Source organism: Leptopilina heterotoma, unplaced genomic scaffold, assembly GCF_015476425.1.
Source record: "Leptopilina heterotoma isolate Lh14 unplaced genomic scaffold, ASM1547642v1 Lhet_24, whole genome shotgun sequence".
Taxonomy (NCBI): domain Eukaryota; kingdom Metazoa; phylum Arthropoda; class Insecta; order Hymenoptera; family Figitidae; genus Leptopilina; species Leptopilina heterotoma.
Genome location: NW_025110956.1, coordinates 4,796,736 through 4,822,005, shown reverse-complemented (window position 1 = coordinate 4,822,005; position 25,270 = coordinate 4,796,736). Strand labels below are relative to the sequence as shown.

The 25,270-nt window shown below is 21.5% G+C and overlaps 1 protein-coding gene across 2 annotated transcripts in view; it reads left to right on the top strand.

Moving 5' to 3' along the window:
- LOC122502869 (semaphorin-1A) overlaps window positions 1-25,270 on the top strand; it is a 69,470-nt gene that overhangs the window by 25,965 nt on the left and 18,235 nt on the right. For both annotated transcript variants that reach the window (XM_043613175.1, XM_043613177.1), the window contains exons 3-4: window positions 20,649-20,745; window positions 24,615-25,024. In XM_043613175.1, coding sequence (XP_043469110.1) covers window positions 20,649-20,745; window positions 24,615-25,024 — 507 coding nt within the window. The remainder of the gene's footprint in view (window positions 1-20,648; window positions 20,746-24,614; window positions 25,025-25,270) is intronic.

Sequence of the window (25,270 nt, the reverse complement as noted above, 5' to 3'; positions counted from 1 at the left end):
CAATTAAACAGAAACTGTTAACTAAAGGTGAAAATAATACAAACACAACCTTAAAAAGCTTTGCTTCTTAGGTACCTTTCTTCAAAGTGCGTAGCATTTAATTTATTTAATTTTCCGAACAGAAATTCTTCAGCTTTTCGAAATATTTTCGTGGTATTGCAAAAATTTTTGCAGTTTGCAAGAATTTAACAGAAAATTGTCTACTAATTGCTCAAAAAAAAAAAAAAAATTGAAAAAGTCTGATTTAAACAATTTGAAACTTTATGAATTATATTTTGAATTCGTGACTCTATTATAATAGTAAGATTTGCATTTGATAAAGAAATAAATAAATTTCGTTCAATTGAACGAACAAAACTTTCAGAGCATTCGTAATGTAGATATAAATTCTAGAATCAATAATAATAATTATTACTATTACATTGTTCAATAATTAATTTTTTATGATAATAAAGATTATTATAATTAATAATTGTTTTTTTCAATAATTTACTTTTATTCTTTTGGCAAAACATTTCCAACATAGAATGGTTTTTTTTTCTGTATATAAATTAGTTTAATTGATAAATTTGTTGAAATAATACATTTGTTCAATTGGTAAATTTGTTGAATTAATACTTTTGTTCAATTAGTATATTTATTGAATTAATACATTTGTTCTATTAGAAAATTTGAGCCATTTGTTCAAATAATTTTGTTCAAATTGATGAATTTGTTCGATCTACAAAATTCGTTCAATTAGTGAATTAGTGATGCCCCTTGAGTTTTGAATGTTCAAATGAACGAAATTTACTCATTTCTTCTTCGATAATTCAAATTTTATTAGAATAATAAATAAATAATATTGGGTAACGTATAAAAGAATTAATTATAAAGTTTCTAATTATTTAATTTCGTAGATTCGTATTTGCCTTTTATTACAATCAGTAATTTGTAAAAATATTTATGTTGACAAAAATTTAATTTATTTGAACTTTCCGTATTTTTGGAGCAGAATTATAGTTCAACTGGTGAATTAGTTATATATTCCTGAAGTTACGAATGTATAAATAAACGAAATTATAAGGTAAATTAGAGAATGAGTTCTATTTATAATAAATTAGTAAGGGAGAAAAAATAATTTACGAAGTACAGCGTCAAAAAAAAGTTATGGTTATTTTGTCGAATTTTTTTTTTTTTTTTTTATTAATTCAGATTTAGAGAAGAGAATAGTGGGAAGAAATAGAAAAAAGTTTTTTATCTTATATACAGTTATTTGAAAAGTCAGGAATATCATTACTTTTTACTTGATAGTTCAAAGAGAAGGTTTTATTATCAGAGAGACATTAAACCGAGGCAAACATTCATAAAGTATAAAAGATATACTTTAAGTTTATACTTTGTACAAATCATTAAACGAACCATTATTGATTTTTATTTTCCTCGTTCTTCTTCTTCTTTTTCCGCTTCTTAAAATATTCGTTATTTATTTCGATTTGTGTATTTATAGACAATAATATTGCATGTATTATTGGAAAACTGGATCAATCCAAAAAGTAAATAGGCACAAATTCCTCATGTTTTCTTTATCGACTTTTTTTTGTTGAATATGTAATGGAGAGTCAGAAAGAATTGTTAGTTTTAGATGTAATATTTTTAAGACATGCTGAATTTCAGAAATAGGGCACAGTGGGAACTAGATTATCCGAAACCTCTGTTATCCGAACTCTCTGTTATCTGAACTCTCTGCTATCTTAACTTTTTCGTCGTCTTGAACCCAAAATTTTATTTTTTACTTCCATCGAAACAAAAATACAGAAATTTTGTTGACTGTCTACTGATTTGTAATGTTAATACCTAAAAAGAAAAGACGTTTAATAATGTAACTTCAAAACAATCATTTATCATGTTCCTGAAGTTGGCGTCGACGCTGAGCGTCGAAAACAATTTTTGTTCACGAATTCGGAAAGAATCCAACAATTGTTTCAAAGGTTTTAGAATAAAAATGTGCAGCACTAAATGTTATTTTCACTCTCTCGGTGAAGAAAGAAATTGAAATTAGAGCTACCTGAAGTTGGCGTCGATGCCCAGTGTCAACAACTATTTTTTCTTATTTCTAGTTGTAGAATTTTAACTAATTTCACTTCTTTCAATCGCCTAGAAGATGAAACAGTTTTTAGAAGTACTTTTAGAACCTAAAATCTGTGGAAAAATTGTGTTATTCTTTTCAGTTTCTTGAAGAAAAACATTTTTCGACTCTGAGCATCGACGCTAACTTCAGGGATCTGAAATTAGTGACATTTTCATTTCTAAAATACGCCAAATAGTAGTTTTCGACGCTAACTTCAAAGACAGTATATTATTTCTTAACTGAAAACGAAAATATTCTCAATTTCTATTATCCGAATTTGAGGTCCCTGAAGTTAACATCGATGCTAAGCGTCAAAAAATATTTTTTTCACAAAACCGAAAAAAATCATTCATTTTTTTTATTCACCTAGGAAGTTAAAATCATATTCAGAGCACTTTTTTAACCTAAAACCTTTGAAACAATTGGTTTATTCTTTTCAAATTTGCGAAAAAAAATTCAGGGCACTTTCTTAACCTGAAACCTATGAAACAATTGTTTCATTCTCTTTTCGATTTTGTAAAAAAAAAAATGTTTTTGACTCTTAGCGTCGACGCTAACTTCAAGAACTTTGTTATACGAACCAAATTCCATCCGAATTAGTTCGGATAATCGAGGTTCCAGTTTATATTATATATTTATTAATTAATATCAATATATTATTAATAATGATCATCATGGTCATCATAATAATGAAAATAATAATAATAATAATAATAATAATAGTAATAATAATGAAAATAATAATAATAATAATAATAATAATAATAGTAATAATAATGAAAATAATAATAAAAGTAGTAGTGAAAATAATTCTAATGTGAACAAAATTTTGTAGCATTATGTGGAGAGTTTAAAACGCAGACTTCTTGATGAGTCAGTGAAACTTAATAATTGATAAGCCGGCAACTGATTGGACGTATACTGTTTGCTTCATTTTCATTCCATTAATGGTAACACTTTCTTTTTTTTTCTCTTTGCTCACACTCACTCTCTCATTTCCCATTGTCTTATTCTATTGTTTTCTTGTCTTGCTGTACAATCGTTACATGGCAGTTTATGTTTTTCCATACCGATTCCCTCTCTTGAATGGTAAAAAGGGAGTAGTGTGTTGTAAGGGAAAGGAGAGGGAGGAGGGGATTCTATCAGCTCTCTTATATGTGAATTTCCTTATATGGAAGTTTCGATATATATATGTACACACGTTGGAAGATATTGGAATTTGAATCGAGTGTAGGTAGTCGTGGAAGAAGGAAGTAGTAGTAGCGGGAAACCCCAATGGTGAACCCCAAATGCTGCTTGCATAATTTTGTGCTCTCTTGGTTCTGCATGCCGAGTATTGATCGCTATTCTTCATGAAAAGAGGTCCACATGGCGAAGATCGGGCATCCTCGTGAAACTCCGACATGTCCCCCGACCCTCTAGCAACATGGCGGTCATCCTGTCACGTGGTCTTTTTTTATAATATGCATTTTTAAGGAAATCTCTATTTGTTTAGTTTTGAATGAGAAGAATTTTGATTTTTAATATGGAGACAAGGGAGAATTTTTTTGTTGCATTATTTTTTAGGCAATGTTTATTTGATCTTTTGGGTAAATTTTTGTTATTGGATTTTGTGTACTGCTCTTCTGATTTAAGGATTAAATCTGAATTAAGGAAATTAAACCAACAAATATAGAGAAATACTAAATGTTATTTTCTCGGATAACTTTTCTCCCTTTTTTGAATGATTCGAAAACGTCCCTAAAGTTAGCGTCGACGTTGAGCACCGAAATTTTTTTTTACGAAATCAACAAAAGTTGAATAATTGTTTCGAAGATTTCAGATTAAAAATGTGCCCTGGCGGTTTTTTAATTTCCAAATTCCAGAAAGTGAAATAGGTGATATGATCTCTAAAAAAATAATAGTTTTGGACGTTGAGCATCGACGTTAATTTTAGGAACATATCCGAAATAGGATTATAATTGTCAGTGGATATTTATTAATTTCTTGGATAGCATTTCACTGATTGCTAGTAATCTGATTCACTGGATGACTTTGTGAAACTGTTTTATCGACTTTTAAGGTCATGTTATTCAGGTAGTCAGGTGCTGGTGAAATTATTATTCAATCACTTGGTGGACGACAAATTGACTCTCACAGTTTTATTGAAAGTACCAAATTGATGCCTAATTGGATCAAATCTAAATCTGAATTAGTAATATCAGGATTTGAATTAGTAAAGTTACGAATGGAAATGATGAAAAGTCGTCGACTGAAAGATTTAATAATAATTTTACTAGCACGTGACCACTGAATAGCATGACCTTAAAAAGTCGATAAAACAGTTGCACTGAATCATTCAGTGAATCAGATTGCTAGCAATTAGTGAAAATCTACTGAAAAATTTAATAAATATTATATTTATAGGTTATGTTTGTTTCGTTCTAAGTGAAAATGCATAAAGTGCCTCAACTCTAAATTCAAACTAATATTTAAGCCTTTATTACATTATTTATTTAAAGTAAAAAGATAACAAACATAACCTACAAAATTTATATTTTCTTTCAAAAATCCATGAATATCAATTTTGAAAAAGTTTATTAATGTAGATTTCGCCCATCAACGACAGGCATCCTCAGAAATTATTTTACAAACTAAAAATACAATATAACTTATCAATGAAGTATTAATATAATCAATTTAAAAATCTTCTATAAGGATTTATAATTAACAATGAAATACATTTTTCTTGAAATAAACATAACCTAAAACTAAGCAAGAAAGTTTCTTCAATAGCAAAAAATTAAGAGATTATAAAAACGAAAACCATATTTTTAGAGAGAGGCAACAGAGTAAAAACATATTATTAATAATAATAGCAATCTTCACTAATGAATTATATTGTATTTTCATTATCTAAAATAATTTATCAGGATGTCCGTCGTCGACGGGTGAAAGCTAAATTTATAAACTTATTTAAAATTGATTTTCATGAATTTTAAAATAAACAGAATATTTTACTAAATTACTAAATATCTTACTAAATATTTTAATCCAAAGGAAATGATATCTTAATTTTATCCACAAGCCTTTTTTTCGCGACGCGTCACAGATATTAAAAATCCATCAAAACGAATATTAATTTTTTTGACAGAATTTGATTAATGATTACTTAGTTAAATAATAATTTCTGTGAAAAATTTATAAATATTAAAAATTCACCAAAATCGTTACTAAACTTTTAGTAGAATTTCACTTGTTAGTCATTTGATTCACTAAATCGTTAGGTAAATCTGTTGTTTCGATTTTTAAGAATAATTTTTGTGGGTCATGTTATTCAGTGGTCACGTGCTAGTAAAATTAATATTGAATCCTTTGGTGCACGACTTTTTGTCATTTCAGTAGTAAATTTTCTTTACTAATTTTTCAAAACAAACAAAAAAATTTGTTGTTTATTTGTAAATTCAGTTTAATATTGTACACACATTTTAAAGCCTAAAAATGAGTTGAATCTGAAGGAAAATATACCATTTCAGCTGTAAGTGTTTTAAGACATATTTTTGATGTGCATTTAGTTCTCTATTTCAAAGCCAATAGTGCTTTAAATCCGGAATAAAGTTTGTTAATATCCTAACTTGATAATTATGTCTGAAATTTAGTACAAACTCACTACAAAAGTGTTAATACATCGTCCCTAATGAAAAGCTGCTCGGAAAATCAATAATGCCTTAAAAATGTTGCAACTGAAAATGAGATTCCCTTCTACTTTTACAAAATAAGATTTTCCATTTTATACGCAGTTGTCGTAAAATTTTATAATCTTATTTTCATACTGAAGAATATTCGAAGGAATTGTTTTTTAAATAAAAAAACAGCATCGTAAATTAAAATTTCAAAAATAGTTCAAAATTAAACGTAGTGTTTTTTTTTAAATTTGATATTTTTCCTTTTATTTCTGTTTATTTTTAATTAAATTTTGTTAATTTGAAAATTAATTTACACTGTAAACATTATTCAGTAGATTTTTATTGCTATTTATAAATATATCGGTATTTTTTCCACCTAATAATAATAATAATAGTTGAACGCGAAGAAGAACGTTTAATCTTTTTCATTTATCAAATTTTCTCGCTAATTTAGATTTATTTAGGTAATGAGTAAGAGAGAGAGAGATAGAGGTCATTGAAAGTTCAGTGGTCAACCTAATTAATTAAAATATCCAAATGCCAATAATTGTTAATTAAACTTAATTGTAAATTAATGAAATTTTCACTAATAAAATACGCAAAAGTTGTTCATTGACAAACAATTAAATTCCATTGATTATTTGTTGGGTAATATTTATTTACTTGACGAGAGGAGTTTAGAGTGCGGGTTTTGCTCTCATACATATAAAATGTATAAAATGTTTTTGTCTGTTTCAATAGTTAAAATTTAATTTAATAATGGGAAATTTAAATTTGAATACCTAAGTAACATAATATTACGTATGATGATATGTATAGATTGTTATAATGTGAGAGAGTTGCTATTTTACTTTCAAATATTATAATGATACGTTTTACGGAAGTTATATATATATATATATATATATATATATATAAACGCATTCATATTTAATTATAGAAATAAATTTTATGATTGCGACTATGATGTGTAATTCTCACGTCATCATCAGTGTGTTTCTAAAGTAAAGACGCGCAAACTGTTGCACATCCAAAACTTTGGTGATGTTCAACATTCAATGGAGCACGGCTTTTCAATTATTAATTTTAATATCAATTAATGAAACGAATTTTTAAGTAGTTATACAAATAGGTATCCATCTGGATCTATATAGAGAGACAGAGTTGATGAATTGGAAAAGTTGGGGAGAAAAAATTGCGAAGTTTTATTAGTTTTTTAATTTCTTTAATTTTTAATGAAGAAAAAATTAATTGATTCTAATAATTAAATAATAATCTTTAATAAATTAATCTTAATTTAATTCATTTTCGTTCAAACAAAAGTTTAAAAAAATAATTATTAACTATTTTAGAAATTTTTTCGATTTGAATTTCGCGCCAATTTTGCCCCGAGTCGACAGTTGGCAGTAGAGGTAAAAGACTCTTCGCTCATTGGTGGGTAGGAGTGGAAGGGGTAGCAGAACCTAAGAGCTCGTCGAGACTTTGACTTCAGTTCGCTTTCTCAATAATGTTCATTTGTATCAAATTTAAATATTTAATAGAAATCATGTTGGTTGAAATATTTAAACAAAGATATGTTATTTTATAGTATTACTTATATTATAAGTAATACTATAAAATAATTAATATTGTATTATATTCATACAAAAATGATTTCTGCATTTAAAAAATATTTTAAATTGATCTAAATAAAAATTTTATCATGTAAATTAATAATTAATTATTAGAATTAATTCATCAATTAATTATATTTCAGAGTAATTTTAAATTCTTTTTTCTCCTATTAACTTAATTTGACACAACTTTAATTGAATTCTGAACAACATTAGAATAACGTAAAGCAATTTTTAGTCATGAGTCTCGACGAGCTCTTAGGTTCTGCTACCCCTACCACTCTTACCCACCAATGAGCGACGAGTGTTTTACCTCAACTGCCATCTGTCGGATCGAAAATTGGCGCGAAATTCAAATCGAAAAATGTATAAAACAGATAATAAGTAATAAATTTATAAATAAATATTTTTTAAAATTATATTCGAATGAAATTAATTAATTTGGATAATTTGAAGAATAATTATGGAAAAGAGCAAAAGAATATTAAACTATTCTAAAAGAATAAAAAAAAAAATTAAAAGAAAATGAAAAGTAAATATAAATAAAAATTAATAAATGTGAATTAATTTCAATCAATTAATTTAAATTTAATTAATTAGTTAGTTATAAATTTAATTTATTAATTTGCATCAAATAATTTTTATTTGCATCAATTAAATGATATTTTTTTTAAATAAAGAAATCATTTTTGTTCGAATATATAATTAAGAAAAAATATTATTTACTTAAATACATTTTTCAAAGCACAAAATACGTTAATTTAAATTAATTGGAACATTTGAAATATATTTTTTTCTTAATTACCAACTTGTTTAAAATATGGGTGAAAAGAATTAAATTTCTTTACACGCTTTTGTTAATAAATTTTAGAAAAGAGAGTAGTATATAAATACAGTGAAATTGTTTGGAAAACGAGTGAATTTCCTCTCTACTACTTCTGGGTAAAATTAAATTTTCTAAATTAGAAAAGATTAAAGGTCGTGAGCTCCAAACACATTCTTTACTAGTTTATTCAATCAGCGGTTCTAAATCTGACACGAAAATAGAGCAATGCAAGGGTAATTAGCAAATTTATATAGAAACATATTAAAATGAGCATGTCGAGTTTTGCTTTCACTATATTTAGATATTGTATTCTTGCTTTTATGTATAATTTATTCACACAAATTTAGTAAAATATATTCATAAATAAAGTAATTGTGTTTAATTCTAATAATTTTTTTAAAAACAATTTTTCTTAATTAATGAAGAATTAATTAGATGAAGTAAAGTTGATTAAATAAAGTGAATAAAAATAATAGTGAATTATAAAGAGAAACATTTTTAAAAAGACATAAACGTGACAATAATAACAATAAATAATAATAACAATAAATAATAATAAAATAAATAATAATAAAAATAAATATAAAATAATAAATAAAAGTATTCAAAAAATAAAATTAATAAATAATCACATTTTTTTAAATTTTACATTTTAAATAAAAATAAATTGAATAAATAAAATGTAATTGAGAGAAAATTTGTAAATTATAACTTAATCAAGATACAGTGAAAAATATGTCAAGGATTAATTTTTGAAAAGCAAAAATAAAAAATTCAAGACGAGACAATTTTTCTTTTAATTTATGTACATAGGAAAGTAACAAGTAATTAGAATTTCAAAATTTAATGAAAGTAATATTTGACAGTAAATATAGTTATTTAATTTTACATTTATATCGCTTTTGTCATTCAGTAAAGTTAATAGAAATTAAATCTACTTTGCTGCTGTATTTAATATGTAAATTAATTAATTTAATTTTGTTGAATGAGACGAGAATATGATGGACATATTTTATCATTTTATATGGATTTTTCTTTTTGTTTATTATAAACATGATAAATATAATTTATTTATTTATTTATTTATCTATTTATTAGTATGTTAAATAATTAGCTTGTTCAAATTTTATATCAATTTTTTTACATGTAAATTTAAATTATTAAAACTTATTGAATTCATGGTAATTTTTTTTTTTTTTTTTTTTTTTGTAAATTAAAAAAGATTATTTGTGGATAAAAAAAGTAAATATCAATTTAATACATATTTTCTTCTATAGAATAAAATTTGTTTTATTTTTATTCCATTAAAAAATTAATTTGTTTTTTAATTAATTTTTTCACTAGTTCAATATATTGGATATTATATGGAAAAAGTTTGTTTATTTTGATATTCCATATTTAAATTTTAATATTTATTAAATATTTTTTTAGTTTTTTGTTCAATTCTGAATACATTTTAGTTCAATTTATTTTAACCAACAAAATTAATTAACATATAAATTTAGTTTACAATTTAATGTACTATATATACTTCTGAAAATGTAATACAATACATAATAGAATACAATTACCAAGTTTGTGAATTTAATACATTTTCTACTTTTATCTTTTTTTCTTTTCCACTGTTATGCAAATATCGAATTCAGATTTTCTAAATATAATAAAAAATAAGTTAATAATAGAATTATTGATTATTAAAATGTGTATATAGAATAATAGTTTTGCATTAGCTTGTGAATTAAATTTATAATTCTGGATGTATGAAAAATACTCACAAACACGAAAATTTTTTTTTAAAGTAAATTTTTTTTAGCAGAATTCGTACCTAAATTCACAAAAAGGGCAAAATAATAATAACTAGAGTATTATATCTTAAATATTAATTTATTATCTCAACTACAAGAAAATGTACTTTTGCTTTAGTAATTTTATGAATTATAAATTTTTTCATAAAATTTTAATTTATTTTTCTGAACTAAAATTAAATAATCTTCTTTTTAACAAATATTGTTAATCCTTTTTATTCTAAATTTATTTATTTTGTGTACGGGCGCAATATTATTGTTAATATAAAATTTAATGCTAATATTTTTTACTGAAAAATAGTTAATTTTTTAAAAAATAAAGAAATAAGTAAAAGATAGTGGATTTTTTTTTAACTGAAAATAAGTTGTCGGGAATTTTATTTTATTTTTTATACAAAAACTTAAAAAATTTACACAATAATTAGTTATTTTAATTATTAATAAAATTTTTACCTGACTTTTTGCTTTAAAAGTTACAAATTATTGAAAGAAATAATTAATAAAACAATAATGATAGTTAATTATTTAAAAAAATGGCTGACAATTTTTACTATTTTCAGTGTAAATTTTACTAATTTTTACTTAAAAATTCCCCTTATTTGGAAATGGTAAATTTACTAGTTTTCTATTTTTATTTGTTTTTTTATCCTTTTTATTATTTTCTTGACTCAAAATAATTTTTAAAAAAATATTATACAAAATCTATTAAAAATTTATAAAAAGTAAAATAAATGAAACATTTATTTTGTACAACGAAATTCAAATTAGAATGAATTGTAAAGAGATATATTGTCAATTATCAAAAATTTAACAAAAAATAAAATAAATGATGCATTTATTTTTTAAAAACCTTTTTTTTAATTAAAAAAAATCATATTTTATAATGTGATTTAAATTCGAATAAATTATACATAAAATAAAAAAAAAGTTCATTATTAAAAATTTATGAAAAATAAATGAATTGAAACATTATTTTGTTAAAAACTAATTTTTTTAATTAAAAAAAAAAAATTCTCTTATAGTAAAATTTAAATTTGAATTAATTATAAATACAATTATCGTTCATTATCAAAAAGTTATCAAAGAAATAAAAGAAATGAAATGTTTATTTTTTTTAAAACTATTTTTTATTTTCGTAATTAACAAAAATTGATTTTGTACTAAAATTTACATTTTATTGATGCATAAAGAAGAATTGTTCGTTGAAACATTTGGAATTTTAGGAGCAATATTAAGTGATCCATTGCTGGAAATGACCGAAATCATTTGTCAATTTTCAATAAAAATATTTTCAAAAATTACCGAGTGCAGTAAAAAGCAAAAATTTAAATTAAAAATTTAGAAATTTTACAATTAATTTTTTCATACTCTCGGAATTTTGAATTTAGTAAAAATATTTACTAATTTGAACTATAGCGACTGACTTGCTTTTGAATTAGTAAATTTTACTCAAAAAATACATTGGCAGAAAATACTATTTATTAGTAAATTTTACTAAATCAAAAGCAAAAAGTCAAACAAAAATTGAAATTAGTAAAGATTTATTACTAATTCAAAATTTAGAGAGTACAGTTAAATTAGTAAAAATGTTTACTAATTTGAATTTGTGACTGACTTTTTTTTTAATTAGTTAATTTAAGTAATAAAATAAATAGTAATTTCTACTAATTTATTAGTAACATTTGTTAATAAAATAGTAATTTCTACTAAATTATTAGTAAAATTTACTAATTTAAAAGCAAAATGTAATTTTTACTGATTCATTAGTAAACTTTACTAATTGAAATGCAAAAATCATTCGCAAATTCAAATTAGTAAATGTTTTTACTAATTCAAAATTTAAAATTAAAAATTATTTTCAATACAATTTTAATCGAATTTCTCGAAAAATGTAATTATTCTTAAAATATTTATTAAAATTCGTTGTTCAATTATTTTCATAAACAATAAAACTCATCGCAATAAATAAAAAATTACAAAATTTTTAAAAATAATTTAATTCTTATAAAAAGATTTTTGAAAATAATTTTAATTCTATCGAACAATATTATTTTCAATTTTCTAAATAATAATTTAATTCCTTTGAAGAATTAAATTTTTCAAACTAATTGAATTCCTTCAGAGAAATTTTACTGAAATTTTTAGAAATACAATTTGAATTCTTTTGAATTTCATTTAAATTTTGGCAAAAATTGAAATTCTGAAAAATTTTATTACAAAATTTTAAAAAATAGAAAACTTAAGAGAAATTTTATTAATATTTATTTTTTATTTTTTTTTTTTTTATTGTAAAAAAAAGATGTTCTTTTCAAAAGAAGGAATAAAACACAAAAAAAATTACAAAATTTGAGAATAATTGAATTTGTATAAAAATTTTAGTTACTTTCTCAAAATATATAATTGAATTCTCTTGAAAAATTATATTGAAATTTTTAAAAAGTAATTAAATTCTTTAGAGAAATTTTATTTAAATTTTTGAAAATAATTGAATTTTTTCGAGAAATTTTATGAAAATTGTATTGAAAATAATTGAAATCCTGTGAAGAATTTTATTACATATTTAGGAAGATAATTCAATTCTTCTATAAAATTTTTTGAGAATATTTCTGAAAATAATTGAATTCATGCGAAGAAGTTTATTATATTATGTATGAAAATAAAAAAAAAATTGAAATTGAAAAATTGAAACATTGAAAATTAAAAATTGAAAATGAAAAATTAAAATTGAATTCTCGTCAAATTTTCTAATAAAATTTGATTTAAAAATAAATTTCAGTTATAATTTTTGATATAATAATTGAATATTAAAAGCATTATTGCGTGAATTTTTAGAAATAATTGAATTTTGAAAAGGTTTCAAATCAAAATCTTTGAAAATTTGAATTTTTCATACTTTTAACTAATAATTCTGTAGAATTAATTTTTTTTGAAAAAGTTTAATTAAATTTCTTTAATTTTTTATAAATTTGAATTAGTGACTGACTTTTTGCTTTCGAATTAGATAATTATTTTTTATTAATAAAATAAATAGTAATTTTTACTAATTTATTAGTAAAATTTACTAATAAATAGTAATTTTACTAATTATTAGTAAAAGTCTTTACTAATTTAAATTAGTGACTGACTTTTTGCTTTTGAATTAGTTAATTTTAGTAATAAAATAAATACAGTTATTTTTTGAAAATTGATTGGTAAAATTTACTGATAAATAGTAATTTCTACTAATTTATATAGTAAAATTTACTAATTCAAAAGCAAAAAGTCATGTCTACTAATCTATTAGTAAAATTTATCAGTGAGTAGTAATTTTTTGAGTAAAATTTACTAATTCAAAAGCAAAAAGTCAGCTATTAATTCAGATAAGTAAACATTTTTTACTAATTAAAATTTTCGAGAGTAAACAAATAAAATTTGAATTCTCAACGAAATAAAAATAAATTTCGTCGTGAATTCAGAACATCAGGGACGTTATATTAAAAGAGAAAATAATTCCATTTATTAAACGTCCCGAAATTTTTTTTGGAAAAAAAATGTAATCCACTAAACGACTGTTATGATTATTTTCATCATCAGGATACTTTATTTGTAACTAATAATTCCAATTTCAACTACAGTAGTATACTAGATGGAAAAGTTATATCCTTGTCATTATTTTAACTGAAACTAGTCGTAACAGTTACATATCGTTTCTCGTCGTCTATATTTTATGGACTAGATAAAAAATAAGGGTCATGTTACATATATATATATATATATACACGCAAGACCATTTCCTGAAACGAGTGATTACTAAAATGTTACGCGAAAAGATAGGAAAATATTTATAATAGGAAAAAAGAAAATTTTTTTTTCCCACGGTGTAAAATTATTGTAAACTTTTCTCTCTTGCTCTCGCTCTCGCTCTTTCTTTTTTTCCTTTTGCCCAACGATAACTCCCTTATTGGAAGTTATTTATTCTTTTAACGAAATTGGACTAATTTTTCTTTGAAAAGATTGTATCCTAGGGTCGCATTACCCGGAGGGCCATCCCTGAATAACGTGGAAGTTGAAATATATAGGTAGTTCACGGAGAGTCGATCAATAACACGCCATGGAATAGCGCGCTGTCGCTGCTGCTACTGCTGCTGTTTCTGTAGCCAATGTCATTTTTGATGCCATCTACACAGATGTGTGATTGCTGTTATAATTTTTTTTTTTTTTTTTTTTTTTTTTCATTCCAGAGAATACAATTAAACCAATAAAGAATAAAGTTGGTGCCCCTTGCTCTCCTTCGCTCTCTCACTCTCTCAGTCAGTCTCTGCTTTTGTTGCAAATATGAACGTGTATTCAGACAATGAAAATTGTTCAACAGAGAAAGAGAATGCACGTCTTGATATGTACCAATCATAAAAAGAATGATGTTCTTTTTATACTCCGAGTCCCTTCTCTAAAATTCATTTTAGCTTCTTCTTCTTTTTCAACTTCTCCTTTTTCATCTCTTCTTTTTCTTCTTCTCTTCTTCTTTTTCTTCTCCTTCTTCTTTTCTTTTTCTTCTTCTCTTCTTTTTTCGGTTTTCTTTTTTTCTCTTCGCTTTTCTTCTCCTTTTCTTTTTTTTCTTCTTCTTCTTCTTCTCTTCTTTTTCGGTTTTCTTTTTTCTTCTTCTTCTTCTTCTCTTCTTTTTTCGGTTTTGGGTCAGAATTTCTTGAAATTTTCCACAGAAAATAGAAAGTTTTTTTTTTTAATCCAAATGTTGGAAAAACATTTCTATTTGTCCTTAGGAATGTGTCCACCAAAGAACAGAACATTTTTTTTTTATAAAAGTTATTGAAAAAATGAATTTTTTTGCAACTTTTTAAACAAAATTTTATTTCTCCTAAATGAATGAACCGATTTAAATGAACCAAGCGGGATCATAAAGGGGATAAAATATACTTTTGTTTAGAATTAGAAAATTTTTTAATAATTATTTAATAAGTTTTTTATAAACAATTAATTTTTTTAATGTTCTGCGCCTTTTAAAATTTTTTAAATAAAATTTTTCAGAAATTCAATTATTTTCCAACATTTAAATGAAACTTTTCAAAACAATTCAAATTGTATTTCTAAAAATTTCAGTAAAATTTTACTGAAGGAATTCAATTAGTTTGAAAAATTTAATTCTTCGAAGGAATTAAATTATTAATTTTATAAAATTTTTAAAATTTGTAATTTTTTATTTATTGCGATGAGTTTTATTATTTACGAAAATAATTGAATTATTTTGGAGAATTTTATTAAAATAAAAGATAACCTATTAAAAATCTTTGAGTTCAAAAAAATTTCTGAAAATAATAATTGAAATATAGCCAAGAATTTTATTAAAATTTTTGAAAATAATTGAATTCATTTGAAAAATTTTATTAATATTGTATACAAAATTATTAAATTGCGCCGAAGAATTTTATTATTTATGAAAATAATTGAATTCTTTAAGAAGAATTTAATTAGAAAATTTTATAAATAATTGAATTCTTGTGAGGAATTTTATTAAAATTTCTGAAAATAATTGAAATTTTGCCAAGCATTATATTAAAATTTTTAAAAATAATTGAATTCTTTTGAAAAATTTTATTAATATTGTATACAAAATTATTAAATTGCGCCGAAGAATTTTATTATTTATGAAAATAATTGAATTCTTAAGAAGAATTTAATTAGAAAATTTTATAAATAATTGAATTCTTGTGAAGAATTTTATTAAAATTTTTGAAAATAATTGAATTCTTTTGAAGAATTTTATTAAAGTTTCTGAAAATAAAAATCCTGAGCGACAATTATAATTGTGACTCCTAAATTTTCTCAACGGATTTTGATTTCTTATAGTTTAAATTGTAAGTTGATATTTGTTTTAAATTTTAATAGGCGCATTACATTAAAAAAATTAATTGTTTATAAAAAAAAAAAATTTTCTGTTCTTTGGTGGACACATTTCTTAGGCCAAATAGAAATGTTTTTTTAACATTTCGATTTAAAAAAAAAATACTTTTTATTTTCTGTGAAAATTTTACGAATTCTGACCCTTTTCCTTTTTTTTCTCTCTTCGCTTTTCTTTATTCTTTATTCACTTTATTAAATAATACAAAGTAAATCCAATTAACTTTGTTTGAAATGTTTATTTATATGTCTGTAATTATTTTCTCTCGAATCAAAATAACTGGGATTGCTCTCCAAGTAAACAATTTCTTCTTTTGACCTTTTATTCGAATTTAAATTTAGATAAGTTAATTAAATGTCATTAGCGTTTATAGTCTATTTAGAGAGTTCTTCTCTGAATGTTTCTATATATTTTCATCGGAATATCATAGATATATGTACGAGTAGAACTTTAACAGTTGAATTCTTTTTTTAACTATATTAAGAATTAAGTAATTGACTATTTTAATTTTATTGGAAAAGTAACAACATTTTTTTAAATAAATTTAAATAGTTTTAGAAAATACCTAAATTCTTAAGTTGTAATATAAAAATTAAGGGAAAAATACAAGGAAATTAGAATTGGTCAGGAAAATTAGGAAAAAGTCAGAGATTTTTATTAAAAGTACTGAAAAAAATTAAATTTTTATAATTCATAAGAAAATTCTGAATTTTTGTCTCATTTTTATTTAAATCATAAACTATCAAATTACCACGAATTCTAATACAAAACCTTCAATTTCTTCTATTTTTGACAATAATTTCTTTTTAAAATAAATTAATTCTCAAAAAATTATCATAAAATTATTACTTATAAATTATTTAATGAATAATTTTACTGAAATATTTCAAAATAAATTGAATTTTAATTATTTATTAAAAATAATGGACCTATAGAAGAATTTTAGTTAAAAACACTTAAAAAAAAATTGAAACTTGGAGAAGTTACAAATGATTGCAGAAATTCAATTATTTTCAAAAGTATAATAAAATTCTTCGCAAAAATTAAATTATTTTCAGAAATTTTAATAAAATTCTTCACAAGAATTCAATTATTTTCAAAAATTTTAATAAAATTCTTCACAAGAATTCAATTTATTTTCTAAAATTTTAATTAAATTCTTTACAAGAATTCAATTATTTTCATAAATATAATAAAATTCTTCAGGGCAATTTAATTATTTTTAAAACAATTTTTATAAAATTTTTCAAACTTTAAGTAAGATAAATAAATAAAAATTCAATTATTTTCAAACATTTTAATAAAATTCTTAGCAAAATTTCAATTATTTTCAGAAAGTTTAATAAAACTCTTAACAAGAATTCAATTATTTTCTAAAAATTTAAGTAAATTCTTCGCAATAATTCAATTATTTTCAAAAATAATAAAATTTTGTACAGCGGGATTTTACTGAAATTTTTAGAAATACAAATTAAATTGTTTTGAACAGTTTCATTTAAATGTTGGAAAATAATTGAATTTCTGAAAAATTTTATTACAAATTTTAAAAATAGAATACTTAAAAAAAAATTTTATTAAAATTGTAAAAAAATGTGCTCTTTTCAAAAGAAGAAATAAAATACAAAAAAAAGTTACAAAATTTGAAAATAATTGAATTCGTATAAAAATTTTAGTTACTTTTTCAAAATATATAATTGAATTCTCTTGAAGAATTATATTAAAATTTTTGAAAATAAATAAATTCTTTAGAGGAATTTTATTAAAATTTTTAAAAATAATTGAAATTTTTCGAGAAATTTTATTAAAATTGTATTGAAAATAATTGAAATCCAGTGAAGAATTTTATTATTTAGGAAGATAATTCAATTCTTCTATAGAATTTTTTTAAAAATATTTTTGAAAATAATTGAATGTCAATTATTTTTAATACAATTTTAATCGAATTCCTCGAAAAATTTAATTATTCTTAAAAATTTTACTAGAATTCGTCAAAAGAATTCAATTGTTTGCAAATTTTTTCGTGAACTTCTGCATGAGAATTCAATTTCAAGAAACATTCAATGAATTAATAAATCATTTATTTTTATATTTAAATAATTGAATTCTCGTCGAATTTTCTAATAAAAATTGATTTAAAAATGAATTTCAGTTATAATTTTAGATAATAATTGAATTTTTAGAAATAATTGAATTTTGTAAAGATTTCAAATTAAAATCTTTGAAAATATGAATTTTTCATATTTTTAACTAACAATTCTGATAGAATTAATTTTTTTTTGAAAAACTTTAATTGAATTTCTTTTGAAATTCAATAAATTCAATTCAAGTTTTTATTTTCTAAAATACAATTGAAGAATTTTCGAATAATCGATGAAATTTCGTAAAATTGAATTGTAAACAAATGGAACTTTTTGAAAATGTTTTAAAAATAATTGATTTAAAGAAGAATTTTATTTAAAAATTATGGAAAATAATAATTGAATTGAAATGATGGAAATAATTTTAAAGAATTAAAAGGTATAAATTTAAATTTTCTTATATAATATATAATAATGGTTTTATCACTCGGTTATTTTTAATTATAAATATTATAAAAAATAAAGAAATCGATGTCTCGATGTCTTCATGTTTTGTAATAATATTTATATAAATTGCTAAATTTCAAAAAGGTTTGGATTTAAAATTCTTGAAAATCTTAATTCCTGTGGAAAAATAATAATGATTACAAAACTGAAATTTAATATTAATTATTTACGTATATATTAATTATGTTTCAATTTGTAATTAACAAAAGTAGTAAAATATCGACACATTCATTTTCAGTTATTATTGTTATATATCTATTTATTATTGTTAAAAGATGATATTTCAATATGTACATTATTTTTTCCCTTTTCTTTTTCATATTATATTTTAAAGTTAAAATAATATCGACACATGGTATTGAATTCATATATAAAAGTTAATTAATAAATGGTTGGAAATTGATGGATTTTAATTAATTTGTCTATACTCGATGTGATATAATTATAAAAAGAATTTTTTTTTATTTTGTTTTTCTATACAAAGAGATAAAAAAAACCGGCTAAAGTATAAATAAATTTATATATAGGAATTGAAAAAAGTCAGTTGAATAAATTTTCAAGAGAAATCTGTTAGTTTTAAAGAGCTAAATATAGGTGTCAAATGTTTCTTTCAAGAGAGAAAAATAGACGCTTTTCCTGTTAAGGAGAAGGGAAAATTAGTACTTCCTTACCACATGTTTCTTAAAAGTTTTCTTAGGTGAATGTAATTCGAAAAATACAGGGAAAAAGAGGAGAAAATTTATTACATAAAAATAGAAGTAAAAATAACGTGGATTTTAAAAAGAAAAGAATGTGAAATATATAGATAGAATTAAATTAAGTTATAATCAATATATAGATGTTTAAAAATAAGTTTAATGAGTGAGTTCTATTATCGATACACAAACTATATATATAAATAATTTGTTGCCATGAAGTTTTTACAAAGTTTATAATCAACGATTTCAAAAAAAAAAAAAAAAATTCTGCAAAGTTTTGTTGGAAAAAAACTTTTTACAATATTTCCTTTCTGTGTAAAAATTATTTTTTCTTCAAAGCTTTGTTAAAAAATTATTTTTACAATATTTTTTAATCAAAAATTTAAAAAAAAATGCTTAAACAACAAATATTATTTTCTTTGGAAAAATGATTTTTTTCTTCAAATATTTTCTGATAAAAATTTTTGCAATATATCGATGAATAATTAAAAAAGAAATATTTATAAACAAGAGGTACTATTTTTTTCTGTATAACAATTATTTTTGCTTTCAATTTTCCTTTAAAAAATAATTTTCACAATATTTTTCTAACCAACAATTAAAAAGAAAAAATAGTTTTCTATGCTTGAAAATTATTTTTGCCTCAAATTTTTGTCGAAAAAAATTTGTAGGTTCAACATTTCTTCATCACAATTTAATAATTTATTAACAAAAACTACAATTTTTTCTGTATGGAAATTAATTTTGCTTCAAATTTTTGTGTAAAAAAAAATCCCCGATTGAATAATTTTCGAAAAATATTTTTTTTACTTCAATTATTTCTATAGCGAAAGAAAAATATTCCTCTAGTTTTAAAATATGAATTTCAATTAAGCTCTTAACTCTGTTAATTATAAATGTTGTTATGAATATTGGAAAATTTAATTGAAAAATAAAAAATACAAAATCGTTGTTTCTATTTTTTTCTCTCCTTCATTTTGATATTGTAAATAAAAAAAAAAATTCTCAACTTTTTATATAAATAGAGAAAGAAAATAATAAATTATCTAATCAAGAGTATATTTTTTGAAACTAAATACAATGAACATTCATTTTTTTTTGTCGAAATTAATTATAATTAAATTTTGTTTTTTATTGAAAAAAAAGAGAAAAGAAGAGAACAAAGCAAAGTGAAAACATTGAAGATGGGAAAGTATCAAGAAAGTTGTCTTTAACAAGAAAAAGTAACTTTAAGTAGCTTTAGGCTAAGAAAAGTAGGGGAAAAAAGTGTCCTGATAAAAGAAAAATAAAGGGGGAGAAAAAAAATAAAAAAAAAGTAAAACGATGTGAAAGTTTGAAACCTCTGCCATTATATCTCTCTTTCAAAAATAATAATAAAAAAAAGAAAGAAAGAAAGAAATGAAACGAAATGAAAAGAAAAAAGAAAGAATCTTAAGTATTACTTTGTTTTCAGGTGCAGAAGATGTATTCAGGTTCACAGGAAACGAGACACATACAGATTACTTCCGACTGGTGCTGAGAGATGAAAATTATCTTCTAGTCGGTGGAAGGTAAATTGAATTCTTTGACATGATTCATAGTTTGCTTTTTACTTTTCAAGTATAATAGTTGTATTAATATTTCTATAATTTTCTTTCTATTTTGAAAAAATTTTGTAAAAAAAAATTTTTTTTTGTTTAATTTTTGTCCATTAAATTAAATTAGATTTTTGTTGATTAATTAGAGGACAATTTTTATCATAAAACACTAAAAAAATAAAAATAATGAAAATACTGCTAGTGTTAAATAGAAAAGATTTGTTAAAAAGATTTAATAAATAAATAAATAAAACTAACTAAAATAAAATTTTAGTAATTACAAATTTTTGGAAATTATTGAATTCTTATAGAGAATTTTATGAACATTTCTCAAAATAATTGGATTCTTTTGAAGAATATTATTTAAAATTACCTAAATAATTTAATTCTTTCGAAGAATTAAATTTTTGAAACTATTTAAATTCCATCAGAAAAATTATACTAAAATTTTTAGAAGTTTTTGAATTGTTTTGAAGAGATTCATTGAAATTATTGAACATAATTGAATTTCTGAAAAAATTTTATTACAAATTTTAAAAGTAACTACTTGAATTCTTTAGAAAATGTTTTTATTAAAATTCCAAAAAAATTGTTTATTTTTAAAATAAGAAATAAAATTTAAAAAAATTACAAATTTTTAAAATAATTGAATTCTTTTGAAGAATATTATTTAAAGTTTTTTAAATAATTGAATTCTTTCGAATAATTAAATTTTCTAAATAATTTAATTCTTTCGAAGAATTAAATTTTTGAAACTAATTGAATTCTATTAGAGAAATTTTATTGAAATTATTATAAATATTTGAATTGTTTTGAAGAGCTTCATTAAAATTTTTAAATTTAATTTCTGGAAAAATTTCATTTTTAAAAAATAGTTGAATTCTTTTGATAAATTTTATGAAAATTGTAAAAAAAAGTGGTTTCTTTTCAAAATAAGGAATAAAATACAAAGAAATTACAAATTTTGAAAATAATTCAAGTTTTTTTAAAAATTTTATTAACATTTTTCAAAATAATTGCATTCTTTCGAGTAATTTTATTATAATTGTATTGAAAATAATTGAATTCCAGTGAAGAATTTTGTTTTTTAAAAAAGTAATTCAATTCTTGCAAATTTTTTTCCATTTAAATTTAATTAAAATTGTATTGAAAATAATTCAATTCTTATATAGAATTTTTTTTTAATTTTTATAAAATAATTGAATTCCTGGCAAGAATTTTATTATAGTATGAAAATAATTGGATTCTTGCATATTTTTTGTCAAATTTGATTAAAATTGTATTAAAAATAATTGAATTCTTGAGAATTTAAATAAAATTTCTGAAATCGTTTAAAATAAATAAATTGTTTCGAAGAATTTTATTAAAATACATTAAATAAATTTATGAAAATAATTGAAATTTTGACAAGATTTTTATTAACATTTTTGAAATTAATTTAATTGTTTCGATATGTATAAAAATCCTTTCGAGAAATTTAGTTAAAATCGGTTAAAATTTTATTGAAAATATTTGAATTCTTTTTAAGAATTTTAATAAAATTTTTGAAATAATTGAATTACTGCAAAAAATTCAAAAAAAATTTTTAAGTATTTAAATTCTCTTGAGAAATTTTTGTAAAATTGTATTTCAAAAAAATTCTATTGAAAACATTAAATTCTCGAAAATAATTTAATTATTTCTGAAAATAATTGAATTTCTTTTGAAGAATTTCGTTAAAAATTTTTAAAATAGCTTCTTTAGAGAAATTTTGTTAAAATTGTATTGAAAATAATTGAATTTCTGTGAAGAATTTTATTATTTCCTGAAATAATTGAATTCTTATAAAGAATTTTTTCAAAATTTTTAAAAATAATTTAATTTTCTGTATTCAATTCATTATTTACGAAAATAATTGATTTTTTGTCAAGAATTTTATTAAAAATTTTTCAAAATAATTGAATTGTTTGGAAAAAACAATTATAATTTTATTACAATGTTTGAAAATAATTAAATTCTTTCATGGAATTCAATTAGAATTGTATTGAAAATAATTGAATTTTTATAGAGAATTTTAACTAAATTCTTGAAAATAATTAAATTTTTTTAAAAGAAATTTATTAAAATTTTTAAAATTAGTTGATTTCTACAAATAATTTTATTATTTATGAAAATAATTTCATTCTTTACTAAAATTCTATTAAAATATTTGTAAATAAATGAATGACCTATTTTGAAGAATTTTTTTAAAATGTTAAAAAATTAGAAAATAATAAAGAATAATAATTTATTAGTTATTAATTGTATAATTTAGTGAATTTTTTTCAATTTTGATTCAAAATTATTAAAAAAAAAATTGAAGTTACATATTTAGAACTAAAAAAATTTGTAATTTGCATAATAATAATAATAATAAATTACGAATTGTACGCGTAACATTTTCTATTGTAATAATATACAAATAATAATAAATTTTGTTATTAAATATTAAAATATTTCAATACTACATTTCAAAAGTAGAATTTTTTTTCAATTTAATATGAAAAATGTATGTAGAACTTTTACAGTGGTTACTTTTCATCTAAAGAAAACATTTGTTCTAATCTTTCGTATTTTGCTGTATACAAAAGAATCTTTTTGATGACTCAGTTCACCTAAAATGAAAAGTAGACTATGAAAATATAAGAACTTTTATTTCTCAGAGTGTAATCCCTAAGGGAATATCTTAGAAACCTCCAATTTTTTTTTTCCTTAGAAAAAAGATAGAATTAAGTTTCTTTTTTAAGAATACTACTTTTTTGTTCATGTTAACTTTAAAGAGAATTACAAATTTTATTTCTTCTATCAACTCTGATGGTAAAAAGAAATACATAATATCGAGTCAATTAAATATTTATTAAAATCATTTACATTTTCGATTAGACTCTATAAAAAGAACAAAAATGTCAAAGGGTAATTTATTATAATTAAAAATATAAATCAAAGTTAAATTAAAAGAAAAAAGAAAAATAAAATTCGTATAATATTAAAATACAAAAATACAAAAATAATTCACTTATTAAGAATTATTAATAGAAATTAAATTAAAGAAATTCCATTGTACTTTAAATAAATTCAAAATAAAATTCTACAAGAGAATTTAAAACAGATTTTCAAAAATTTCAATAAAATTCTTCGCAAGAATTCAATTACTTTCATAAATAATAAAATTCTTCTCATGAATTCAATTATTTTCAATACAATTTTAATCAAATTCAATAATCAAATTTTTAATTATAATTATTAACATCAGAGACGATTATTTTAAAAACATTTTCGTTTAATTATATTTTAAAAAACTTCAATTAAAATTATTTAAAAAATTACATTATTTTCAAAAAAAACTTCAAGATTCTTCAAAAGAATTTAATTATTTACTCTAAAATTTAATCAAATTTCTTGAATGAATTGAATTATTCTATAGAATTGTAATAAAATTCTGAGAAGAATTTAATTATTTTCTAAAAGTTTTAATAAAATTCAATAATCAAATGTTTAATTTCAATTATTAACAGATGCGATTATTTTAAAAACTTGAAAGAAATTCTTCATAAAATTCAATTACACGATTAAAATTTTCAATCAAAATTATTTAAGAAACTTCATTATTTTAAACGATTTCAAAGAAGACCTTCAAAAGAATTTAATTATGATTTTCAAAAATTTCAATAAAATTCTTCGCAAGAATTCAATTATTTTCAATACACTATAATTTAAAAATTGAAAACATTTAAAAAATTGATTATTAATGCCGCAAATGATTATTAATAGAGAAGAAGATGAATTAATAATTAATGAATATTGTTTGTTTTTGTTTGTTATAGAAATCTGGTGCATAATTTGAGCTTGACAGACCTCACGGAACAGCAAAGATTGACGTGGTACTCAAAGGAGGATGACATTAAAATGTGCGTTATGAAGGGTAGCGACGAGGAGAAATGCCAAAATTATGTTCGTATTTTAGCGAAAACGGGAAATAATAATTTATTGGTTTGCGCAACGAATGCCTTTAAACCAATGTGTCGAGATTACATTGTTCAAGTTGGTAATTATTCTGTGGAAAATGAGAAACCTGCTCAAGCACGCTGCCCCTATGATCCACAGCATAACAGTACTTTTGTTTACGTGAATGGCGAACTTTACACAGGTACTGTTGCCGATTTTTCGGGAATGGATCCAATTATATACAGAGAGCCCCTTCAAACCGAACAATATGATTCAATGAGTCTCAATGGTGAGCATCAATTATTATTACTCTTTAATTATAATTGCCTAGAATTTTCTCAAAGAAATTTATCTACTTTAGTTCTTTTCTTCTTTTTTTCATTTTTAATTAGAACCATACGATTGAAAAGTGGGAACAATTTTTTAGACGCATGAATATTTTCTCAAAAAAAATTGCATTGTCATAGGGAATTTTCATTTTCTGCGAATTCGTTTTTTTTTTAATTTCTATTTGAGGGAATTTGGGAAATTTATT